This window comes from Strix uralensis, chromosome 7 (genome assembly GCF_047716275.1).
Source record: "Strix uralensis isolate ZFMK-TIS-50842 chromosome 7, bStrUra1, whole genome shotgun sequence".
Lineage (NCBI taxonomy): Eukaryota > Metazoa > Chordata > Aves > Strigiformes > Strigidae > Strix > Strix uralensis.
In genome coordinates, this window is record NC_133978.1 from 20,257,015 (window position 1) to 20,279,598 (window position 22,584).

General features: G+C 43.2%; 1 protein-coding gene across 2 annotated transcripts in view; it reads right to left on the reverse strand.

Annotated features, from left to right (window-relative positions):
• The window catches only part of PIK3AP1 (phosphoinositide-3-kinase adaptor protein 1), a 44,847-nt gene that overhangs the window by 17,243 nt on the left and 5,020 nt on the right, over positions 1-22,584 (reverse strand). The window contains exons 2-7 of one of the 2 annotated variants that reach the window (XM_074874752.1): positions 21,167-21,583; positions 5,881-6,029; positions 4,915-5,059; positions 3,271-3,413; positions 2,007-2,139; positions 1,057-1,253 (exon numbers count right to left, since the gene is read on the reverse strand). In XM_074874752.1, coding sequence (XP_074730853.1) covers positions 1,057-1,253; positions 2,007-2,139; positions 3,271-3,413; positions 4,915-5,059; positions 5,881-6,029; positions 21,167-21,583 — 1,184 coding nt within the window. Of the gene's footprint in view, positions 1-1,056; positions 1,254-2,006; positions 2,140-3,270; positions 3,414-4,914; positions 5,060-5,880; positions 6,030-9,241; positions 9,355-21,166; positions 21,584-22,584 lie in introns of those variants that run through there. The other variant, XM_074874753.1, reaches the window with a different exon arrangement.

Here is a 22,584-nt window from a genome sequence, read left to right on the forward strand (position 1 = left end):
ATAACACAATTTACAGTTCCTGCAGCCCTCCTGATCTCAGAACAGGGAATTACCTTTATTTAGCTCTAATATGGAACCCTAAATTCATGCTTATGTCAAGAAGCAACCCACAAGTCTAAGAACCACCCATGCCTCCTAAATAGGGCTTAAACACTACTGTAATTGTCTGGCAGAACCACACTAAGGCTGGCAGATCTATCACCCACCATTCAGACAACTGTTAGGGACAGTTACACACAACTTTTCAACAGACAGTAAAGGCAAATAAAATCTGCTCAAGAATTCACATGATCTGAGTCAAGGAGCTGCTTGTTATTTTGAAGCATACAGGCTGGCAACAACTCAAACAGAAAAGAAAGGATAAACCCCATGCACACCAAAGGACCCCACAGAAACAACGGCCTGGTGAAGATGGAGTCAGGTCCATGTCATAATCTGGAAAAATCAGAGTCCTCTTCTGGGGATGGCGTTAACTCAAAGAGAACTGAATTATGAATTGGGCTACCAGAGAGAACAAGTAGGGAACAGACAGCTATCCTAATGCAGGAAGAAATGGATTTCAAGTGGAACAGGCAGACTACACAGATCATCTGGGAATGAGCTAATAAGCAATCCAGACTGTAGTACGACTACTCAGAGAGCACCTCAGATTGTACCTTCCCAAACTTATTCTGCTCCCGTATTACTCCCCAAAGTAAGTGGGATGAAGGGGCTATAGTTTTTGCAAGATGAGAGGTTAGAAGAGTACCCCAGGTACCAACCACATCCCTGCAGAAACTTCATTAGATGGATGGATAAGGAAACCCAGCATGGCAGTCTCTGCTTCCATCTTATTTGCTCTGTGCAAAAGCTCCAAGAACTCCCCCAACTCCAGAGATGTACCCAGCCCTCCAGCCTGGAAGCTTTCAGTGTGGCTGAATGTCTGTCTTCTACACCCTACCACTCCACATTGCACCCTTTATTACCCCATCAGTCCTGCTCCCACATTAAGTGCCAAGCTTGGTGCAACTGCCCACACCTGCTGTGGGACAATGCAGGACTGCTGCTTCCTCTTACCACATATTCATCAATGAATTGGCGGAGGTCCTTAAAGCCATGCTTTTCTGCTATGGTGTTCGGATAGTGGCCATATTTGTTGGCTACACTGTAGGCCTGCAGTGCTCCAGGGCATGTAAGCAGCAAGGCGGTGAGGTTCTTCAGCCCATATCTTGCAGAAAAGTGAAGAAGTGTTGGCAACTCCTCATCCCTCTGATCTGTGAGAACAGGAGCCTGTTAGAATCTAAGCTTGTCTCTAGCAGCAAAAGAGCCAGTGAGAAACAAAATTCCTAGCAAACACACAGATCAAAGCAGGTGTGAAAGCCCTGAAAAGTATATATACAGTTTCAAAACAGAACTAACTCTGCACAAATTAACTGAGGTATCTAGCACATATCCAGGCTGAAGTCCTATGACCTTTACTGGATTATCAGGCACTGTAACAGCTTAATGTATGTAGGATACAGGTTTGCAAGGACCTCTTAGATCATCATTCCAGTAGGATCCAGCTGCTGTAAGGCAACCATGTCTTGGTGCCACACCAATCCAACCGCTGAGTGCCCACTGTGCACCTTAGAGCAGAGTCATAGGGGTGGTGGAAAAGGACTGGGCTGGGGAGAAATGCCACATGGGACTGGGAGAAGAACAAGGGAGCAAATAAAAGAGACATTTTGGGGAGCATCATTTTTTTCACTTTTGTTGTGTTTCAAGCTGTTTTCATAGCTGCATCTGTCACAGTGCAAGGAAGTGAGACTGATGCATATAATAAAAAAAGGCTCACCCAACCAAAACAGCAATCCCCCTTCTACAGGCATCATCAGAAATTTAGCTTCCTAGCTGAGATCCAAGATTTTTGAGACAACCAGGTGCCACACACTGCAGGTACCACACACTGCAGTTTTAAGGCGCTCCAAGGTAAAAAAACTGATACAGATGAAGTTTAAAAAGAAAACAAAAATCTTTCAACTTACTTGTTGTCATATCTTCTTCTTCCAGCTGGTTGATTCCAAACAGATGTAAGCCACTGGCAGGAATGTTCTTCTTGAGTGACTCAGTCAACAGTTTGTCCAGTGCTTCTATGCTGTATGGCACAATTTTAAAGGCCTAGAGATAAAGGGAAAGTGATTTTGCTCAGGGGAGTCTGGAGATTCAGTTTAGGTGAGATTTATAAGGTGTTTATTTAGCACATATGAAAAAACAGTAGGCATAAACACTGAAGGTAGCAGTGTTCAAGTCAAGCAAAGAACATGAATAGCTTCCTGGTCCAGAAACAGAGCACCATTAATCTGAGCAGATGAGAACCATACACTCCACAAGACAGAGTACAATAACAAAGTCACTTATGCAACTGAAAGCACAGAAAACTGTTACTTCCTACTTCCTTGACAGGTATAATCTTACTTCTGAAACTGTTCCAATGAAGTGCCACTCCTGCTCTAAGTATGAGCTAGTCCATTTTGAATTGCTTTGAGTATACACTGGGTTTGGCTTTTGGACTGGTTCTTAGCCAAAGACTGGGAAGCAGGCCTATTCCCCAAGTAGAGGTACAGCCCAGTACCAACGGCTCCACAACTTCAACTAAAAAGAAAGGGAAAGACAGTCTCCCCTGCCCCAGGTATGCTGGTGACTAACACCACTACTCTGTAGGCTTCCACTACACGTGGCTGATCAGGGACATGCAGGCAGGCAGCAAAGACAACACATCTGGAGAACTTGCTTGGGCAAGCTTTACCCCTTAATAGTGTTCAGATATCTCAACTGTGCAAAATATGATATGAGAACTGAGGAGTGACTTTAAAGAAATAAGTGCTAAGAATAAACAAATTTTACATTACTTCATTCAGCTAGTATGAATCTTTGCTACCTTTTCACATGTTTTCCAAGAACCCTTAGGTACAAATTTCCAAACAATTTATTTCATTATGGTACTTTCTGTTATATCAAGTTCTGTCATCCCAATCTTTTCAAGACGTCAAGGTCTAAATGTGAGTATTGATTGACTGCATGTGTTAGTTGGATACCCTGAGTCACCTTAGCCAGCTATTTGCTCCAGAAACAGAAAAAGCATCCATGCTTTCACTAAAAGGGGATGTCAAGGTTACGTGAAAATTCCTAAATAACTTTGCATTTCTTCATTCAGAAGAGCTACTTCACAACAAGCACTTTTGCTTATGTCCACTTGTCTAGCCTCTGAAAGAGCTGGTTTCCAAAGCAGCTGTTTGCTAGAGTCACTACCTGGCACATGAACTGTACTGGGTTGGCTGCATTAGCCAACAGACGGCTGATTTCCTCCATGTCGGTATGATAGACGATGCTTGTTTCTCCCACCATCAAGTCCCCTGAATATATCTGCAGAGGCACTGTCCCGGAGGTTAAATCTTTGAAAAGAAAGAGAATAAATCACCGTTATGAATAAACAATGGGAATGAGTCTGAATCAAATACCCTGAGGATAGGAGGGAGGAGTTTGGAGATACTGCCAGCTGGACACCAAAACCATGAAGTCATGAAAAAAAGGAGATGATGTTGGTCTGAACACTAGATAGGAAAGTACTTTGGAACTACCTTCTTTATAGCTATGTCAATGCACATCACCTGTGACCTGATAGATCCTCTGCTAACAGTAGTCTGGACCACTAATGTTAAAAGTACACCACCTCAAACTAGAAAGCCTCACATCTCTCCACTCTGTCTTTCTCTGGAGCAGTCTCTAAACCATGCCATAAAATATGAGAGCTGGGGAAGAAGGGAAGAGAAACCAGAAAAGTCATTAGGGATTTTGCAACCCCTGTCAGCCTCACTAGTCTCTGAACAAAATCAACTTAAAAGAATTACAGCTTTGCAACTTTACCCATGCACAGGATTTATCTCCTACCCGCACCTTGGGATCTTCTTTGTCCAGTGTGCATAGGTCTGAACTTTCAAACACAAATATTTTGAATCCTACTGAAATTAATCTTTCCCTGTATATATGCTTGGTTGTTAAACAACTCAGGAAATTATGAAATAGTTAGTCATACATGAAAGGACTTAAAAATATATTCCTTTTACTGTTACAAACTGCAGAGCTTACATAGTTGTACACTCCATCAGTGTGAAGGTCATGGTTATAATTCAAAGTGCAAGGTAGTTTCCAGGTCCATGTTTAAATTACAAATCTTGATTTAAGACAGATTAAGTTGAACATTTTTGTGTGGGTGATGTCACCTTCTTGAAATCAATCCACCTCACTGACTTTACAGAAGTTGCTATAATGACTATTAGACTATTCTCAGAGCTGGCACAATGAATCTTCAAGAGGACAGACCAAAGTAGACTAAATAAAGTCATGCTGGGAAACTACTATCAATCTGTAAGGCTCCAAAATCTTGCCCCTAAAGTTTAGTGAACCTAAAGTTTAGACAACCAAGGTTTGTAAATGTAAATATCTAGAGTGACAGAACATATCTAAATTAAAAGGGAAGCCACTGTTCACAGAGAGATCATCACACATTGAGCACATGCTGTTATAGTCATGCAATTATTTACTGGCACTTACCCTCTCTTGGTGCCCTGCCAACGCTAATGTGGTGGTCGTTTTAACACACAGTTAAGTTCAAAGCGCTTTACAAGCTGCAATCTGCTCTCAGAACTCCCAGTAAGGTGTTTCCACACTGCAACCCTGCCGCTGCTGAGGGGAAAACAGAGTCCCCAAGCAGCAGTCTATCTCGGTTCCTCATCACAAAAGTATCACAGATGAGAATGCAAGTTCAAGGTTTCCTGGCCTCAGGTTTTCCTGCATCACAACCTTTACCTTTATCTCTCTGGCACTTCTCAGGACAGGCAGGTTGAGATAGAAAGGAAGCAATTTGTGGCGGGGGAATATCTCAGCCCAGCTTACTTGGAGCCTCCACAGAGATTGTGTACTCGTTCTCCATCTCAGCCAGAACACGCACAGACGACGCATTCTCTGGAGAGAATTCAACTTCAGTTTTCACTTCACCATCGAGCTTGCATTTCATGATAATATAAACTGTTGTCTGCACCTAAGAGAAAAAGCATTACAACATGCATGTTCACAACGTAAGAACACTTACTTTGTTAAGTCCCTTTTCTAGGGATTTTGCTGCCATTGCAACTAACACATAAATTATCATCTGCCATTTTCATGGTCCTGAACAGTTTTCAGAGCATCTTCCAGTCATGGAGTAACTGGGTAGGTGGCTTCTGTTACAGCCTGCACCAGCATAGATACATGCATTAAGCTGATAAACTGCAGATTTATAAAATGACTTAGTTTCAACTATCTATCAGTCTCTTCCCTCAAGCAACACAGCCCCATTCTAAACAGAACAAAGGAAGAAGCTTAGACTTTTTCCATCTGAGGGGATGTCATACTAAGAAATGCAGGTTTTCAGACAGGAAGCCATGATCCAAGCTCTTTGGAGTCACTTGCAGGACATGCACCAGAACTGTCATATTAGACTACATCCAGGCTGTGGAGTTAATTGGTTCATTGAAATTACCTTACTCCCCTAAATCTCACCACAATGGAAGATGGGAAGTCAAGAGTGTGAACCTGCCTCGCAGCACACAAGACAAGCAGCTATGTTAATGAGACTATCTGCCAATAAGTGACATTGCAGCCTAGATAACACTGGGCACTGCATGTTACCAAGCTATTTCTGGGCCTAGGAAACCAAGCTCATGAAACAGAGACACTGAGGACAGGGGTCTGAAAGGGAAGGTGTCAGAGAAGGAATTAGGGACTAATTTCCAGGCCCATAAAGCTGTCCATTACAGAGCAGTGTAATGGGTTGCACCAGCCTACAGTGAGAAAGTAGCCCAAGGAGTGGACATACAGTACCCCACACTGTATGCGGTCAGGCTGCACCACCAGATGGTCCCCAGTGCTCTTGGATGATCCATGTTCTTCACTCATGGCAAGTCTGTGGGAGTAAACTGGGTTCTTCTCGTCTTCTGTTTCTGTATCAGTCACAGAGTCACAGCCTGAGTCTAAAACAAAGCATACAGAGTCCTGTTACATCACTCCCCTTTGCTGAAAATGTGTATCATACACATCCATCCTGAGAAACAACCAGGGAGGAGGTGGGGTGTAACTTGCTATTCTTCTCAAAGTAATGTTCAGAAAAGGGGATCTAGTTGAAGAAAGAGAAACTACAGAGCTTCCTCTTCTTTTCCCCTACAAGGATTGCTGGGAAACATTCACAAAGACACAAAAGTGCTGGAGTAGCACTGAATGTGCTTATGAAACAAACAACGCCACTCTGCTGAGATGGATAGCCCCTTCTCATGTTAGATAGGAAAATTAGTATGTTAATGTCTAATATAAGAATTACTGGCAACTAGACTCATCTGACTCCAGCTGCGCTCTGCGTACATTGTAGCATGGGCAGCAGCCTTCAGTCTTCCTCTCCTAAAGTAAATTAAGAAAACCAACTTTTCTTTCATTTCAGTAGTATCTTTAGTTTTCTGGATCCTGCTTATGTTGCTTACCCCACCTCCCAAATTCATTATTGTGTCAACAAAATACAACATGGGGCAGTAGTCTGAAGAGATCCTGTTCCTCAAGCAAGACCTATAAGCTCCTGTATCTATACAAGAGTGAAACTGAAGCGTACTGGAGCCTTTGCATTGAAGAATAACAGTACTCTACCCAAACAGACCCAAGAGTAGAAGTAAACTTACAATCTGTGTGTACAAAACAACGTGTGTGTACAAAACGATGTTCTCATTCCTGTTACCCAGTAACAGCATGGATATTGACAGAAGAGCAAACGAACTGAATTGAGATCACTGGCTGCAAAAAAACCTAGCAAGAATTAAAATAGATTACAGGTCTCCTACCCCTGCCAGGAAATACTTTCCCCAAATAGAGAAAGGAAACAACAGACAATTTTGTATCTACTCAGTAGAGAACACTTTTGTATCTAGTTTCTACCTCTTGATTCACACAATTCACACCTTTTTGCTCCTATCTCCCAAAACACAGGGTGAAAGTCAATGACTTCCCATTGTTAGACTAGCATGAATTCTTAAAACTCTGTCTCCCATGGCCAAAATTTTCCAAACCTTGGGAAACTGCGGAGCAGTCAAGGATTTAAGACAACATTTTGGAAGTTATTTGTTATTTACTACTTACTGTAAAACACATTTATAAAGAGCAGTATAAATTATTTACTAGATAAAATATCAGACTTGGGCTGGCAGAGTTTTTACCTTAGTAAGAAATGTTCTATTCAAAATGCTCAGTCCTGATGAGGAAGACTTAAGTGACCAACTGCATTGTCTAACCTGTGGCATCCATACAGTGAAGCTGCCAACAGTCCAGATTTTACTCAGAATCCCCCAACCTCTGGGTGCCTCAAGTTTCCACAAATCAAGAGAGCCAAAGTTATTAATGCAGGCTTCTATTAGGAGTTCGTGTCCTGCTAGCTTCAAACAGTGAAGCTGGAAGACAGTCAGGAATTTAAATCTAGACTTCGTTATTATTATTACCAACGACTTAGAATACTTGAAATTGTCATGCACATTATTTCTTTTTAATATTTTCTATACATTTAAATGGTATTTTATGAATTATATGAATGCAACTTTGCTTTCAGGAGACAGTTTAAGCCACATAATTTTAGCGAATCATTCAGCTGAAATTTTTGTTACAAATAGTGGTGCACATATGCTTAACTAAGTATGTGAATCACTCCACATGGCAAGTAAGCCTACTCACATGAGTGTAAGTAGATTGCTGCTTTAATGTTTGCTGTAGAAAGAGTAGAGCCAAAAATCTGCAGCTTTGTAAAGTTCAAGTAAGGCATCACCACTAACATCGACATTTCCTAAACAAACTTAGAACAGTACATGTAATTTAGCAAATAGATTTTAACACTGCACCAACACAGATCTGCAGGTTTGACTAGGAAACTACACTGACACAAAGCTATATACTGAAGGAGATCTTCTGGATTTTCAGACAGTGGTAGTAAGAATTACAGAAAATGGACTGAGGTTTTTAATTCCTTAACTCAATATTTTAATTGATACTCTCCTAAGTCATCAGCTGCAAGAACCAGACCACAGTTTTGGGAACCCTTCTCTTTGGGAAAAGTGGACTACTCCCACCTGGGAATGCCAGACTGCCCAGCTGCACAGGAGAAAATAACGCACTGGTCCCACATCCCTCCATGATAGCTATCACATCAAGTGTTTGGCACATGCAGAGCAAGACACCGTGTCTTTTGGGGAGGAGAAGAGGCAACTGTTACTAGAATAGTGTCTCTGTAATCTCTGTTGATTATTTCCAACATGACTAAATCAGAAAGACTAAGCTCACTGCAGATAAGAGAGAGCCAACGATGACCAAATTACAGCAAAGCACTAATGTTCCTGCAACACATGAGAGCTGACACTTGCCAGCATCCTGATACTAAGGACATCATCCCCACCCCAATATGGAACCATTAGCGTGGTAATTAGTACCTCACTGGCCCAACAGATGGTCCATTTCAGAGGAAAATGAAAGCATTCAGAGGAAAATGAAACCTAAAGCTTTGGATCTCAGCTACAACATCTACAGTAAGCAAGGATAAGAGAGGAGAAAGGAGAGAGCAAGGCCCCCAGTCTCTCTGGTTTACTGATGTTATTTGACACGAGAAACAAATTAGCAGATAAAGAATAACTTGAGCTTTTAAGAAGTTCTGACATTGCCTGATCCTGTCTTGCACTTCTGCATACTTGTAACAGAGTTGACTGCCCAGAGGTCATATGTAAGAACAGAGCTGTTAGGTAATACGGGAAGAAGCAAGCAATGTTAATCAGTAACAGGATTAACAGCTGACGGAACAGGCACCGGAGTTTCGGGTATGAATTATTCATCTGTTTTTTCAGTCAGAAAATTCTGAAATTACAAATTACCAATTTCCCACATAAGCAGTGAAGTGATGCTGTGGTCATCTTGCAAGTTCCAGTCACATGCTACTGACTTGTGAACATGCAAGCACTAGAAGAAGAAACCATCCCATTACATTCGATAATATCCATGCTCTAAAGGGACGTGTTGTTAGATCAGGCTTCCCACTCACTAAGACACTTGAGTAATGACAATCCATTTGCATATACAGATTCTGCAATTACATCATTGTAATGATACCCAGACTAGAGAGGCCATCACTGAGGAGATCAACAGACTCATTAGAAAGTTAAGTGAATACCTGAATTGAGCTTCTCCATGAGCAGCTGCTGCAGGCCAACAGCTCGTGGTTATAAACGGCTCTGCCTTGACTTGAGGGCCCTTCTGTTCCCCTTTAAACGAAGGCTACCTCAGGCCACGCTTGAGAGTCTGTGAAATACTTGTGAGAATAGCAGCAAGGGGAGGAGATGCGGTCCAAGAAACCCAACCACATTTCCCCTTGAAGAATGTGCCCCGCTCCAGGAAGTGTCAGTAGCTGAGCTACAGAGAGCGGCCCTGTGCTGGCCCCTTCTCACCTGCCCTGCCCAGCTCCCCGCACAGCTGCCCTGCAGAAACTCACCCCTGGGAAAAGCCCAGGGAAAACACAGGCATGGCCATGGGCTTCACGAGCCATTTAGCAGCTTTAGAAACTAATACGAAACAGCCAGTTACTTTGACTTGTTGCTGTACAGTGCAGGCAGCTTGCTCTGTCATCCATTTCCTCGTGGCTAAGCTGGCAGGCTATCGGCATGGAGCCGACAGCTGTGGCTTCTCAGAAGTCAGCCCTTACACCACAGGATATGTGAACACTCGGAAGGAGTCAGCAGCCTGTCCAGACCACTCTGTCATCCAGATATGAATGCAAATGGCACGACTGGGCAACAGCTTGTCCCTATAGGTTCTGCATATGCAGACTAACCCCTCACTGGCATCTGTGAGCACTTCCCACCCATCCATTGACCAGCTCACCAGACTAGACAACTAGCTTTCACAAGGCCTCGGTCTTTCACCTCAGTACACCCAGAGCAAGGGGGAAGGCCCTCAAAGGAGAGCTCCTGCTATCACCTAAAGCTTGCAGCTGGCCAGCTTCCCTTCCCAAGTGCAAACAAGGACATTAAATCTCCCAGAGCAACTCCAGCTGCATTTGCGAGAAGCAGGCAGAGCACTGACAAAAGTAGTCAGGGAAAGCAGGGGAAGTTACCTTTCATCATGCTAACCTCAGAGCCCCTGCTTTACCAAAGAGATACACGCTCAGCAGTGAAACATCTTCTGATAATCCCTCAAAACCAGGTTATACTGTAGCAACATTTCCCCTTTCAACAGAGTGGAGAGAAGCATGCAGAAAAGCAGCACGTGAGAAGAAGAAACAGGAAAATGTAAGACTTTGTAAAACTGTCCATACAGCACAAATAAAGTATGGGACATCTCCCTTTCTCTCCAAACCCCTCACCCCCAAGCAGCTCATCTACAAGCATAACACCTAAAACCAGATTTTCAGTTCTACAAAGAAAGTGGTCACATTTCATTTGTACTGTAAAGTTGGAAGTTACAATAAACTAGTTCTCATCCTTCATCAAGAAAACAAGCTGTATTTTACTATGCCAAGTTTTGCTTGAACCAGTGTGCGCACACACACCTGTGCATCTCTTAGGGAAGCTGTATCCTTATAAAGAACACAACTGGGTTATTAAGAGATCTGTTGACAGGACCAGTGTTTCAGCAAATTGTGAGAAGCCAGAAGGTAAGTTGTGTTTACCTTCGTAACCTACTAAGACAATGTATATCCTTAATACTCAAAAACATACATTACTCCACAGTTCCTCTATAAAGCACATCTCATTCGAACTTCAGGCAACGGGTTTCCTTCGTTCTATTTTAGAACTACAGACATGTAACTGCAGCCGAGTGCAAGAGGCTTTCATGATCTTCATGAAAATTTAACCTAAGTGAATGAATCTATTCACTTTTCTTGGTTCAGTGTTCCCAAATGCTGCTTCCAAGTTATTTTTTAATTTCATCTTTGAAACAAAAAGGATTTGGAGAAAGCCGAGTCACCAAAAGTTGTTTACAATGCCAAGGGCAACTCCATGTCACTCCTGTAAATACTGGAAGGTAGGGATGGGAAAGTGGCCAATAAATACCATACTTGGGATCAGTATGGTATGGGAACAGGAAACTTGGCACATAGTTCTGAGACAGTGAGGTTAAGAAAGGAAAGTCTGAAAAGCCACAAGAGTGTAGAGGACACAGAAGAGAAAGCAAGAAGAAAAAAATATGAAAAAATACCAGACACTAGAAATGAGTGGTAAAATAAAAACCTCAAGCAGATGGGGAATTGGCAGAGAACAGGAAGCTAACCCACACAATCAAAGGTACCTTCTTGTGGGAAATATTCCAGTTTCGGGACAAATGTCACCAGTAACTTCCAATTGGCTGCTTGGGCTGGGCTCAGCTTTTAATTATTCCTGGCACTCATTATTAACGTCAGATGCAAAATGGGACTGAGGAGGCAAAGCCAGCTGTGAAGCAACTGTGATCAGACTGATGCATATAACCATTGCACCTCACATGACATTTCCTGATGTGCAGAAGTGCAGGTAGGAATTCCAGATGGAAATTCCTTCCTGCATAGCAGCAGATGGAAATGGGAACTGGATTAACACGCCTCTGGAATTCTTGTCATGGATACAGTGCCACACAGGTAACAGCTGGGAAACTGCTTAACACACTTCATCTGCCCCAGCAACGCTCCTCAGCCTCCTCTGCCTTGACTGCAGATGATGCTGGCTAGGCTCTAATAGTTCAGTTTGGGATCACTGGTCTGCAGTCCTCAGTAGCTCAGGAAGGTACACTCTTCCTCTGTAATGCTACAGGTTGCATCAAGACACCATTCACAAAGATCTAAGCATGGGAAAGTTTCACAGAAGCTCAGCAATTTCCCCAGCATGACAAGACAACACTCAGTAATCCTATCACAGATTAAAGAGGAAATTGCAATTTGTGACCACCTGCAAAATTCTTTCAAACTTACAGCTCTCATTCATTCACTAGCTGCCCTGAGCTGAGAGCAGGACCTTTAATGTGAAGAACTGGATGCACCTGAGATATCAGTGACTCTTACAGCTGCAACATGCAAGACCTCAGGGAAAGCACGCAGTCTGAATCCAGCACGGTTTCCCTCCAACCCCAGTAACAGACAGACGTCCCCCAAATACAGACCTCTCAGAATACTGTTCTGAGATTGTGCCAGATTCTGCTCTTAGAAACCTCATTAGATGACCTTGCACAGTCCTGGAGAAGAAATGTCTTCTTCCATTACCTAACAAAGCACATGAGTACCAACACTGTCCCTACAGCGCTGTTACTTGTCCAGAAAAGACTGTTTCAGCTCAAACGCACACCTCACTCCGGAGAGTTATCCTATGTTAATGAGTCTGCTGAGCTGCAAAAAAAAAAAAAAAATTTAAAAATCTGTTCATTTGTCTGGGGGCAGATGTTCACAACAGAAAGGGCTATAGCAGTTTAAAATACAACTCCACCCATCACAGCCCTCTTTCCCCTTCTTGTCTTCATTTTCACCAGAGGCTATGGCCCATGCAGCAGAACCAGTGGAAAAGAGCACGTGTTTGGCTGCATCAGTGCAATGCCGGACCAGGATCTCTGCTTCAGCAGCTGACAACGGGGGTGTAAACTAAGCTGCCAGTCCCTGAACTTCAAGATGATGAGTAACATTTATACATTTCACTCATACCTACTGCAAAGATAGTAGCTGTCAGTTCAGGAGTGAAATGCAGAGTTCGCCTTATAACACAGAGATAACAGAGTTTATGTGACAATGTCTAGAGGGTGCTAGAAATGCAAAGAGTACTTAGCTTGTAGTTCTTTCACTAAGGTTCAAGCAAACACGTACACACTATGCGTGCCTCAAGCTAAAAGCATGTCTGGCTATTGTGGTTCAGAAACTGCAAGCCAACTCATTATAATTCTTTGAGCTCACAGCCTGAGGGTCCCACAGGCCTAGTGGTCAACTTGTGACAGGATTAAGTGTATAAACCTAAAGAACTAGCTGGGGTGCAAGGGAGCAGGACAGAGATGGGAAAGAGCTTCTGAGGAAGATGCAGAGTTCTGGCCGCCCAGACAACAGACACTGTACACATGGCGAAAATCTCAAGGAAGAGGGGCTGGAATAGTTCACTTCAACAACCTGTGCCAGGAGGAAACCACACATACTGAAAAAGTATATGCATGGCTGACGATTTTTGCGGGTGCCAAGAATCACATTACATCTGTCACTGATTCAAGTCTTCCTGAGCAACCACATGCAAGAAACATGAACATCCAACTTGGCTATCTCCCCTCTTGCAGTAACTCCTTGCTTCAATTTAAGCACAAGGCATAGAACTTGCATGACAGAATAGGCTATCCACAAAAAAGCCCACAAATCTGGAATTCCACCTAAGAGAGCTGGGTAGACACTTCGCAAACATCCCACCAGTAGATCACTGTTTGACTGAGGGCATGGTTCTACAAGTGGCTTCAGTAGATCTAAGGACACATTACTACTGAAACAGCAGTCTTGCCTCCCTCTTCCTTCAGATAGTCTCTCTTGGAATATCACCGTTGCAGTCCAACACCACACCAGATCATCCAGCCAGACGAAAGGTGAAGAATGAGGCAGACCACTCTCTTTTGCAGCAGTCCATGCTAAGGTCAGCCTATGCCACCGATAAAACTTTGCCCTGGGAAACTCAAGATCCACTGTTATTTTCAAGTCACTTTTGGAAAATGCATTGACATTTTTCTGTGGTAATAACAGTCATAAAAATTCTACAAAATGCAACCCTAGAAGCAAAACAACTGTCCAAGTGCACAACAAAGGTCTTTGAAACAACCTGAAGTCTGCCCCACACATCTTTTCAGACCTGCTCTGTAAAGCACCTTTGGTTTGACCACATACTTCTGCAAAGATTGTGCAGAAATTACTTCAGTGGTTCCAAACTTGGAGGAAGCCATCAGTGATGGTCACTGGGCTCTTATTTTAAGCAGGTGTTCTAAAGTCTTACAATTCACATTGGCAGATACTTTGAATTAGGCTTAGTCACTACCTTAAAGCAACCTGTGGGGCTGCTTCATCAGAAATATAAACTACAGAGAAATAGGATTACTATGTGTGATGTGCATGAAGTCTATTATAGCCCAACGCTTCCTAACCACACCAGTTTCTGTACTTTACTAGGTCCAGGCTATCATTTCATTGTCTCTGTCTAGAAAGCTAGTGTGCACCTATGCTAGCACTGCTTGAATCTCATACTGTCATGAAAGATGAGCCATGATAATGCTTTTAATGGGTGTAAACTGGGACTTTATAAAGCACTCTGATGACACACAATGCATCCATCCTGCAGCTGGGAAGACTATTTCAACTGCTTAGTCCTGTTTGCTACAGATGGATAAGGACATTCATCTCAATATCACTTGGGGACTTAGCTAAGGTTTCTCTGATTGCTTTAACCAGCTCTCTGAAGTCTCTGCGTTTCCAGCATCAGTCATTTATAACCATACTAGCATCTGCAAGGATGTTCTTTCAACCTTAACTCCTGTGCAAGAGCATCAGAGTTTCCTCTCCTTGACAGGCAGTGAGAACCAAACAGGCTGCAGAGCTCCCATATAACGAAGCAGGCTCTCCTTGCACCCAGAGGGCTGACTAATACCTCACCTGTTCCTCTCCAAAGAGCAGGGTCAAAGAAGCATATCTTCTATTTCAACACAATATAACAGAGAAAAACACAGTTTTAAGAATTCACTTAATTTTACCTCTTCAAAGAGGGAAAGAAAAAAGGATTGAGGGAGGACTGCAGTACAGCAGATAATCATGCTACCTCATGTCTTCAAGGCCACTCCAATACACTGGCAGAAATAAATGCTGGATGTAATTCTCTGAGATAGGACTACTCAACATATTCCTCCACAGAGCACTGAGAGCCAGAAGTAAACATCAAATGGTCCCCAGCTCCACACTTCTCTGTCCCTTTAGGTCTGTACATCGATTCATGTCCCTTCATACCTCTAGCTTGCTTCTGATATCCAAACAGACTCTGAAGATGCAAGCAGAGATCACAAACTCAGCACATGCATTCACATCCAATCTGCAGTTTCTAGAACTTCCTAAGGGCCAAAATGGATCTTGCAGAGAGTGGCAATTGCATGCATGGGACTGGAAACTCTTCAGGAACATTGTGAGGATGTGGGACTACAATATGAGGGCTTGAAGAGATCAGGTGGTGAGGAAAATACAATGCTAGAATCTCCTACAGACAAGTAAAGAGATTCCAGCAGGGCTAGGGGAACATCACAGTAAGTTAGAGCTGCATGAACTGGGGTTCGCTCACAAGCTGGAGCCTCAGAGATATAGTATTAGCTCTCTAGCAATATAACAGGTCCCAAAGCACCATTCACTGTAAGGCCAAAGATTAAGGAGGTAGTTTCATAAAGACATTGGTCTGACAGAGCTTCATGATCCTTCTCTAAGAAGATGACCAAGGATGTCAAATTAACTCACAGAACTCTTTTTGGCTGCTTTATTTCCAGGATGTATCCTTTAAGGGGGTGGCACAACTTTCCCATAAAGTACTTGGCCATGTCATGCCTCTTTCTAGCAGGATTACTTTCTGAATCCAATGCTCCTCAATGGCCATGCTTTATGAGATTTAACAAGCAGCACAGGGAAGAATGCTATAGCATTCAGGTCTTGTTTTGCCTCCACACGCAACAGCAAACTTCACAGGCACTGGAAATCACACAACAGCGCTCCCTCCTGTAGGAACATGTTCTCATTCAGGACAGAATAGACCTGTGCAGAGGGAGGTTGCAGTTCTCAGTTTATAGCATCCCCTCCACTACTGCAAGTCTCAGTGTGAGGCTGACAGAGTAGTCCTGACTGAAGTGCTACCTGCCAGAAACAGACAAAGCACAACAGATACAGTAGCTGCTACTGTCAGAGGAATAGTTTCCAATGCCACTGTACAGTACAAAGCACCCTCACCCTCACCTCAATGAATTGTAGTAGGCACCTGAGATAAGATTACCACTGTCCTATGCTGAAGTGTGCAGCTTTGTTACTGTCTGGGGCTTCTGTGGTTTCTACTGAAAAGTTGCCCTTAAAAGTATTCAATGTGAGTTAACATACATTTAAGGGGGGGTGGAAAGAAAGGAAAGAGTGTTCAAATTTATTCACAAAAGCCACAGACTACTCTTCTAAGTTATGATATTTGCTTTGTCGTTCCTCAGGACATCTTGAGTATAAGGGTAACACACCAGATAACACGGAATTTCATTGTTCTTGTGTCCTGAAATAGTTACACAGTAAAGCAGAAGGTCATAAGTGCATCAAGGCCTAATATCAAACTTGTCTGAACAATCAAGTGAACAAACTCTGACACCCTTCCACAGAAAGACTATTGGCCATCTACTCCAGGAAAAACCTGCCTTTTGGCAGAAAATCTCAAGATACATAATAAATAGGAATTCATGTAGCATCACTGAACAGATCATTTATCATTTACCCTCAAAGTAACAGGAGAAGCTCCTGCCAAACTTAAAAATTCATTGTGAATTTAGGACTCTAGCCCTAAATGGCAGTGATGACCAAAAGTTAGCAATCAAGTAATGACAGAAGTGTCAGGCTGAAAGGAATCTCCCGCATACTACCACTTTACCCCACTGGGTTGAGACACACTTGAAAACATCTTATGCATCTGTCCAATCTGACTTCAAACTCTGAGTAGCCTATTCCAACGTTACTTTATCTTTACAGCTTGAGTCCAGCACAGGACCACAAATATGATTAGGGGATCACAGCATCTTCCATACGAGGAGAGGCTGCAAGAGGTGGAACTTCAGCCTGGAGAAAAGAAGACTTAGGGAGATCTTATCAATGTTTACCTGATGGGATGGAATGAAAAAGGAGCCAGACTCTTCTTCATAGTGCCCACTGACAGGACAAGAGGCAATGGGCACAAGCCAAAACACATGAAATTCCATCTGAACACAGGAAAACACTTGATTACTTTGAGGGTGGTCAAACACTGGAACGGGTTGCTTAAAGAGGTTGTGGAGTCTCCACCTGCAGAGAAATTCAAAACCTCACTGGACATGGTCTTAGGCAACCTGCTTGATCTGACCATGCTTAAGGAGGGAGGTTGGACTAGATGATCTCAAGAGGTTCCTTCCAACCTGAACGATTCTGTGATATGCTCTCAAGTTTCACTCATGGTTTCACCAGTGCAACAGAAGAAAGCCAGGGAGTTAATTCAATTCCTTGACATGTACAGAAGGGAGAATAACAGCTTATGCGGTTTCTGTTATGTCATTTCCCTCCCAACAGAAGCTCACTTTCTTGGTCTCTGGCATCTCTTGATGAGCCCCTCACTAGGTGGAGTAACAGTCCAGCTCTTCCTCATCTACAAGGCTCCAGCAAAATTCTCATCTTCCTTCTAACTGCCCACTGTCCTCCATATTTACCACATATTTCCTTACACCTACTTCTGACCCTCCTATTTTGCAAGAAGTTTGCTGGTACTGATCTTTCTTTGGTGTCCATTTCATTGCATGAGAGCTCTGTTCAGCCAAGGCTACACTTGTCCTTCAACAGCACAGTTCACAGCTGCTGTTACATTCACTTATCACCTTAGCAATCCCAGGCAGATGTCAACTTCCTTGTTTTTTTCCCTGCAAGAGTTAACTTGGGTATAGAAAGTTCAAAGACATTGATTAATTAGTAAATGCTTTTGAAACATCAACTTTTAGAGCAGAAAATTTGAAAATTTTGAGGATACCATAGGTAGGGGCTGAAATAAACTGGAGAAGTTGAAATGTGCATAATACAAAACAGATGTCAACTGAGCTTTGAGGACACAGGAGGAAGAGAAAGGTTGCTGACTCCAGCTGTGTGGCACAGAATCCCAGCTGCCCAGTGCACACAGCACAGCATGGTGTAGTATCACAAGCCAGACTTAAGTAGGGCTTAAGTAGCCCTTAAGCAGGGCTTAAGTAGCAGGCTGGTCACTGCACCCTGACTGGTGACTATACCCTGTCGCCCTGAGCTGGCTTGTACAGTGCCATCCTGAGCATTTCCAGGTCCTTAGCACAGTTATTGCATAGCCTGAAAAACTTCCCCACAGATAACAGAGTGTCTGCAAACAGAAACCTTCATGCCCTCCACAGGTTGCCAGGACTGAGAAACTGTAGAAGTAAAAATGCCCGATTTACAAGAGAGCAAGAGTCAGTGTCAGCACACAGTTCTCAACAAGGCTAGATGTGTGCTTCCTCATTTCTGAATTTGTACTAAACTAATAAAATTTAAAATAGCTTTCAGCGTGTGATGTCTGGGGGTGTCATGTTCCCATGATGCACTAAAACCACAGCCTAACAGCTGCACTAGAGGCAACAGCATAGCCTGAGCAGGGCCAGTGTGAAGGCTCTGGAAAGGTATTTGCCCTCACCATGTCCTGTGTCATATGCTCCACTAGCTCAGGATTCAGCTGTAAGGAAGCTGAAGCTCAGTCACTCTTGCATCAGGCTTCATTTTTCAATGTGTGCTGACACTGCTGTTAGAAGTACTGGTGAATGAGTGTCGAGAGAAGTACTTCTCAGGGGAATACACCCGGGCAAGTAATTTCAAATATGGGCATAAACTTTCTCTGCTAAGTGCTGTAGGAATTGAGAGCTGCCTTAGGAAACGTTCACAGTCTGCTGTAGAGAATGGACTTAACTGAGACCTTCTAAGAGCTCCTGACTTCAAAGCCTTCATCTAAAATTCTAAAAATGAAGTCCTGGGAGAAGAGCGCAGGCTGTGTTTATGGGAGAGGTCTGCTGTCACAAACACTCTTTAAGTTCTCATGCTGGGGTTAGCTGCAAGCAAACTATAAAGCAGATGCTAATTTTTTATTACCAACCAAGAAGAAAGTTTTCACAGTTTCACCCAAAAAGGGAACTATGTACACCTGGGGTTGTCTTCTCTTCAGAGGAAGCATCAGAACATTTGCATTTGAGGCCATTCACAAACCTTGGTCTGTAGAATCACACTATGGAAGGGGTCACCTAGTAATTTTATTCCCACACAGAGGTAGGATCTGATACATTCATCCAAATACTTTTGCCATGAAACCAGCATATCTTAAGTAAGTTCTCCCTTCACAAGTCAGAGTGACAGCAGATGGCTTACCTTGGCAACTGCTTTGATGTACACAAAGAAACAGCCTGACATAACTCTTGCATGCAGCTGACAGCTCACATCATGTAGGGCTCCCATAACAGTAACAGAAGTCCAGAAATTCTGAATCTTTGTGTACCAAACAATTTGGAAAATGCTACAGCAGACTCCACAGCAAAGAGTTTGGTTTTATCTCATTTTTTCTCTCAGTCAAATATTTTCAAGATATACTGCAGTCAGTTTGAGACCAATGTATGCTGAAGTTCAAGTGAGAAAACAGAAAATAAGTGGATTTTTTTGTTATGTAGTAACAACAAAAATCCAAAGCACAATCTCCCTTTCAAAACACCATTTACATAAAGCTGAAGCACAGGTTTTATCAGCACATGCTAACTTTCAGCAGCAATGACACCGCTGCAGAAGGACTCTACGTCCAACTGTGAAAAGTCAGACTGTAGTACCTTACCCCAAAGAAGTTTTGCCATAGATGTATGGCAGCTAGCTCACTAAACAGCAAGGCAGACAAGCCGTACTTCCCTGGCTGCTCAGACAGCATAGCGCTACCGGCATGACTCACCTCTGCCCTCTCACAGAGTGGGTTCTGAGAAGTGCTGGGAAGATCCAGTACCCAAGCCCCAGGCACAGCCCCCAGAGTGCCAAGGGGCAGCCAGCTGTATGCAGAGAGAGCTAGCTCACCTGTGGAGAGCCACTTGTTCAAGTGGAGGAAGAGAGCCAGGTCAGCTTAATACAATCCACTGACTGTATCCAACATCAAAGAGAATGGAGGCTGCTCTTTAGTTAACAAGGCTCTGCATTCAGTGCACCACTGCCAACAGATATGCTTTCCCAGCATAAAAATCAGACTTTGGGTGCTTCCCTTTGACAAACACAGCTTCTCTCTCTAGAGAGAGAAGCAGTTGATAGAGTGGTTTCTAGCTGACCCATTCCCACGCCTGTCTCCTTCCCTCCACCTCAAATTCTCTTAGATTTTTAATGTGCCCAAAACAAGCAAGATGGATGAAAGCCTCTCACTAGTAGGGATCCACCTGGCTATGCGAAACCTCCCACTACAGCAAGTCCATCTAATGAAGGACAGAGACACTGGCGCTTCCTGCTCCACCCGCAGACCAGGAAGCAGGAGTCTTTCTTCTCCCCCATGTTGTGCTTTGTGCACTCAGAATGCAGCAAGTCAGAAGAGACTAGCAAGAGCTGGCGCTGGGAAGAGATTTCAGGATTGGCATCCTTTTGTACTCTCACACACTCTCCAGCTACACCAGAACTTACTCCTACTCCAGCCTAAAATAACTCTGACAGTCCTTGAGACGTGCTAAGTAAAACCATTAACACCAGTAATCCAGAGAGATGTTGTTTAAACCTCCCTAAGTTTGAATATCATATTTAAAAATCAATAAAACATTGGTGCTGTGAGGTTTGGAGGAAAACAGTCACTAAACTTTTACTCTTGCCAGAAAGTGTCAGAAAAACTAGTTTAATCTCTGGTCAGTTTTATTTTTCAGAGTATAAAAGCTCAGCCACTGTTCTCTCTCTTCTTCCAGACTGAAAGCAAAGGAGCCAGGCTACCTTAGCCCTAGGTTATCCATCAGGAAACCAAAATGTTTTAGGGGTGTTTGAAAGGGAGATGCAAACTTTATGCAGGGCACAATATTTACAGGCAGAACGTTAAAGATATTCAGTTTTTATTTTTGATTTGCATTCAAAACCAGGCACCTAAGATAACCTCCAAATTCAGAAGTTCTCTATGAGTCACTGGTAATCTATCATGAATTAGGGACCAATTGACCAGGCATAGAAAAATTGGCTTGCAAAACTTCCTAGTTTACAAGGGTTGTGCAATTCGCTTTAGTTTTCTATTTCAGTAAAACATGTTACCAATGTTAAAATAAGGATAAACAATATCACGCATCTTCCTCCTCCAACTCCTCACCGAGAAGCACAACTCCACAGCTGCTACCTTACCTTCTGAAATCGCCTTCTTGACAGCTGCAAGGTAAGCATCAGGCTCATCATCATTTGTGAGTTCCTGCCACTGAGACCAATCCTTGAAAAAGGTCACATAGTCATCACAGTCCGTGACACCGCAGAACAGCTTCACTACTTTGCACGGGGGCCATAAAGCTTCCTGAAGGCTCTGCAGGACAGGAGGGAGATAAAAACTCTGCACCAGCTCAGCAGATAGCAAAAGGATGATGCTCCGACTTCTGTTGAACAGGTCCAGCTCCTGGTGGGAGATGGCAGACTCGCCTTCCAGCTGGTAGCTCAGAATCCGATGCTTTCGAACATGCCGAGTAAAGAGGAAGAGGTTCTGGAGATACTGACACCATTCAGTGGCGTCACTTGCGTACACAATCAGCACATCATATCCTCCAGGGGTTTCTGTACAGGTGCAAGATGATCACAGGGAGGAGGATTAAATTCAAAGCAAGAACTGACCCACAGCTTTGCAGCAAAAAACCCACAGGGCTGTCCCTATAATTCATGTCAGAAGCTCCAAAGCACTTCACAAGAATGGTAGATATATCCAAAGTGAGGTGTTCACAAGCCACAGAGCAGTTCTAAGGGCGGCTGAACTCCTCTTGCACTTACCCCACTAAAATTCAAGTAGTTTTTTCATTCTCAAAAACCTTCCTATGAAGAAGGGGATTTCCTAAGCAGTTTCAAGTGAAACAAACCACATGTGGAGATTTACAGATTTAAAACATGTTGATAGGAAAAAAACCCATAAAAACCTGACCTCCAAAACAAACTAGCTTGAAAAGGGGAGCTCACCTTTGCACGTGAAGTGAAATAATTTTAGGCAACTACAGGGTCTCTGCAACACAACTGCAGATCATTACATGCTTAAGCAGAGTATACACTAAACATAGCACACGTAAAACAAGAAAGGCCTTTATTTAAATGAGGTCCCACAACGCTTACAGGAAGTCACTATGTCTTCCATGGTGTTAGACATTTGCTCTCATTGCACCAGAAAGTAAACTGCCTGCTAAGTATGCCTGCAACTGAAGGGTACACCAGCCCCAGTGCTTGCAGCACAGCAATTCTATCATTCAGGCTTCAGAGAGTTTGCAAGCCTGTGTTAAGGGTCCTTCCCCCAGCACTGTCATACAAAGGTTTCACAACCATTTTGGCACGACAAAGCCTCTCTCTTCAGAGGGAAAGAACTAATACAATAGTGGTGGCCATAACACAGCCCAAAATACGCTCACCAAAGGTGACTTACTCTATAATTCTCTAGAGACAGCTCCTACCTACACACCTGTATTTCTGGGCTCTGGAATGAAAACACTTTTAAAACTGTTTCCAGCTTGCAAAGAAGATCACATGCAAATTGAACCAGTATCACATGATGCAATGGTCTCCCACCAAATCTAAAT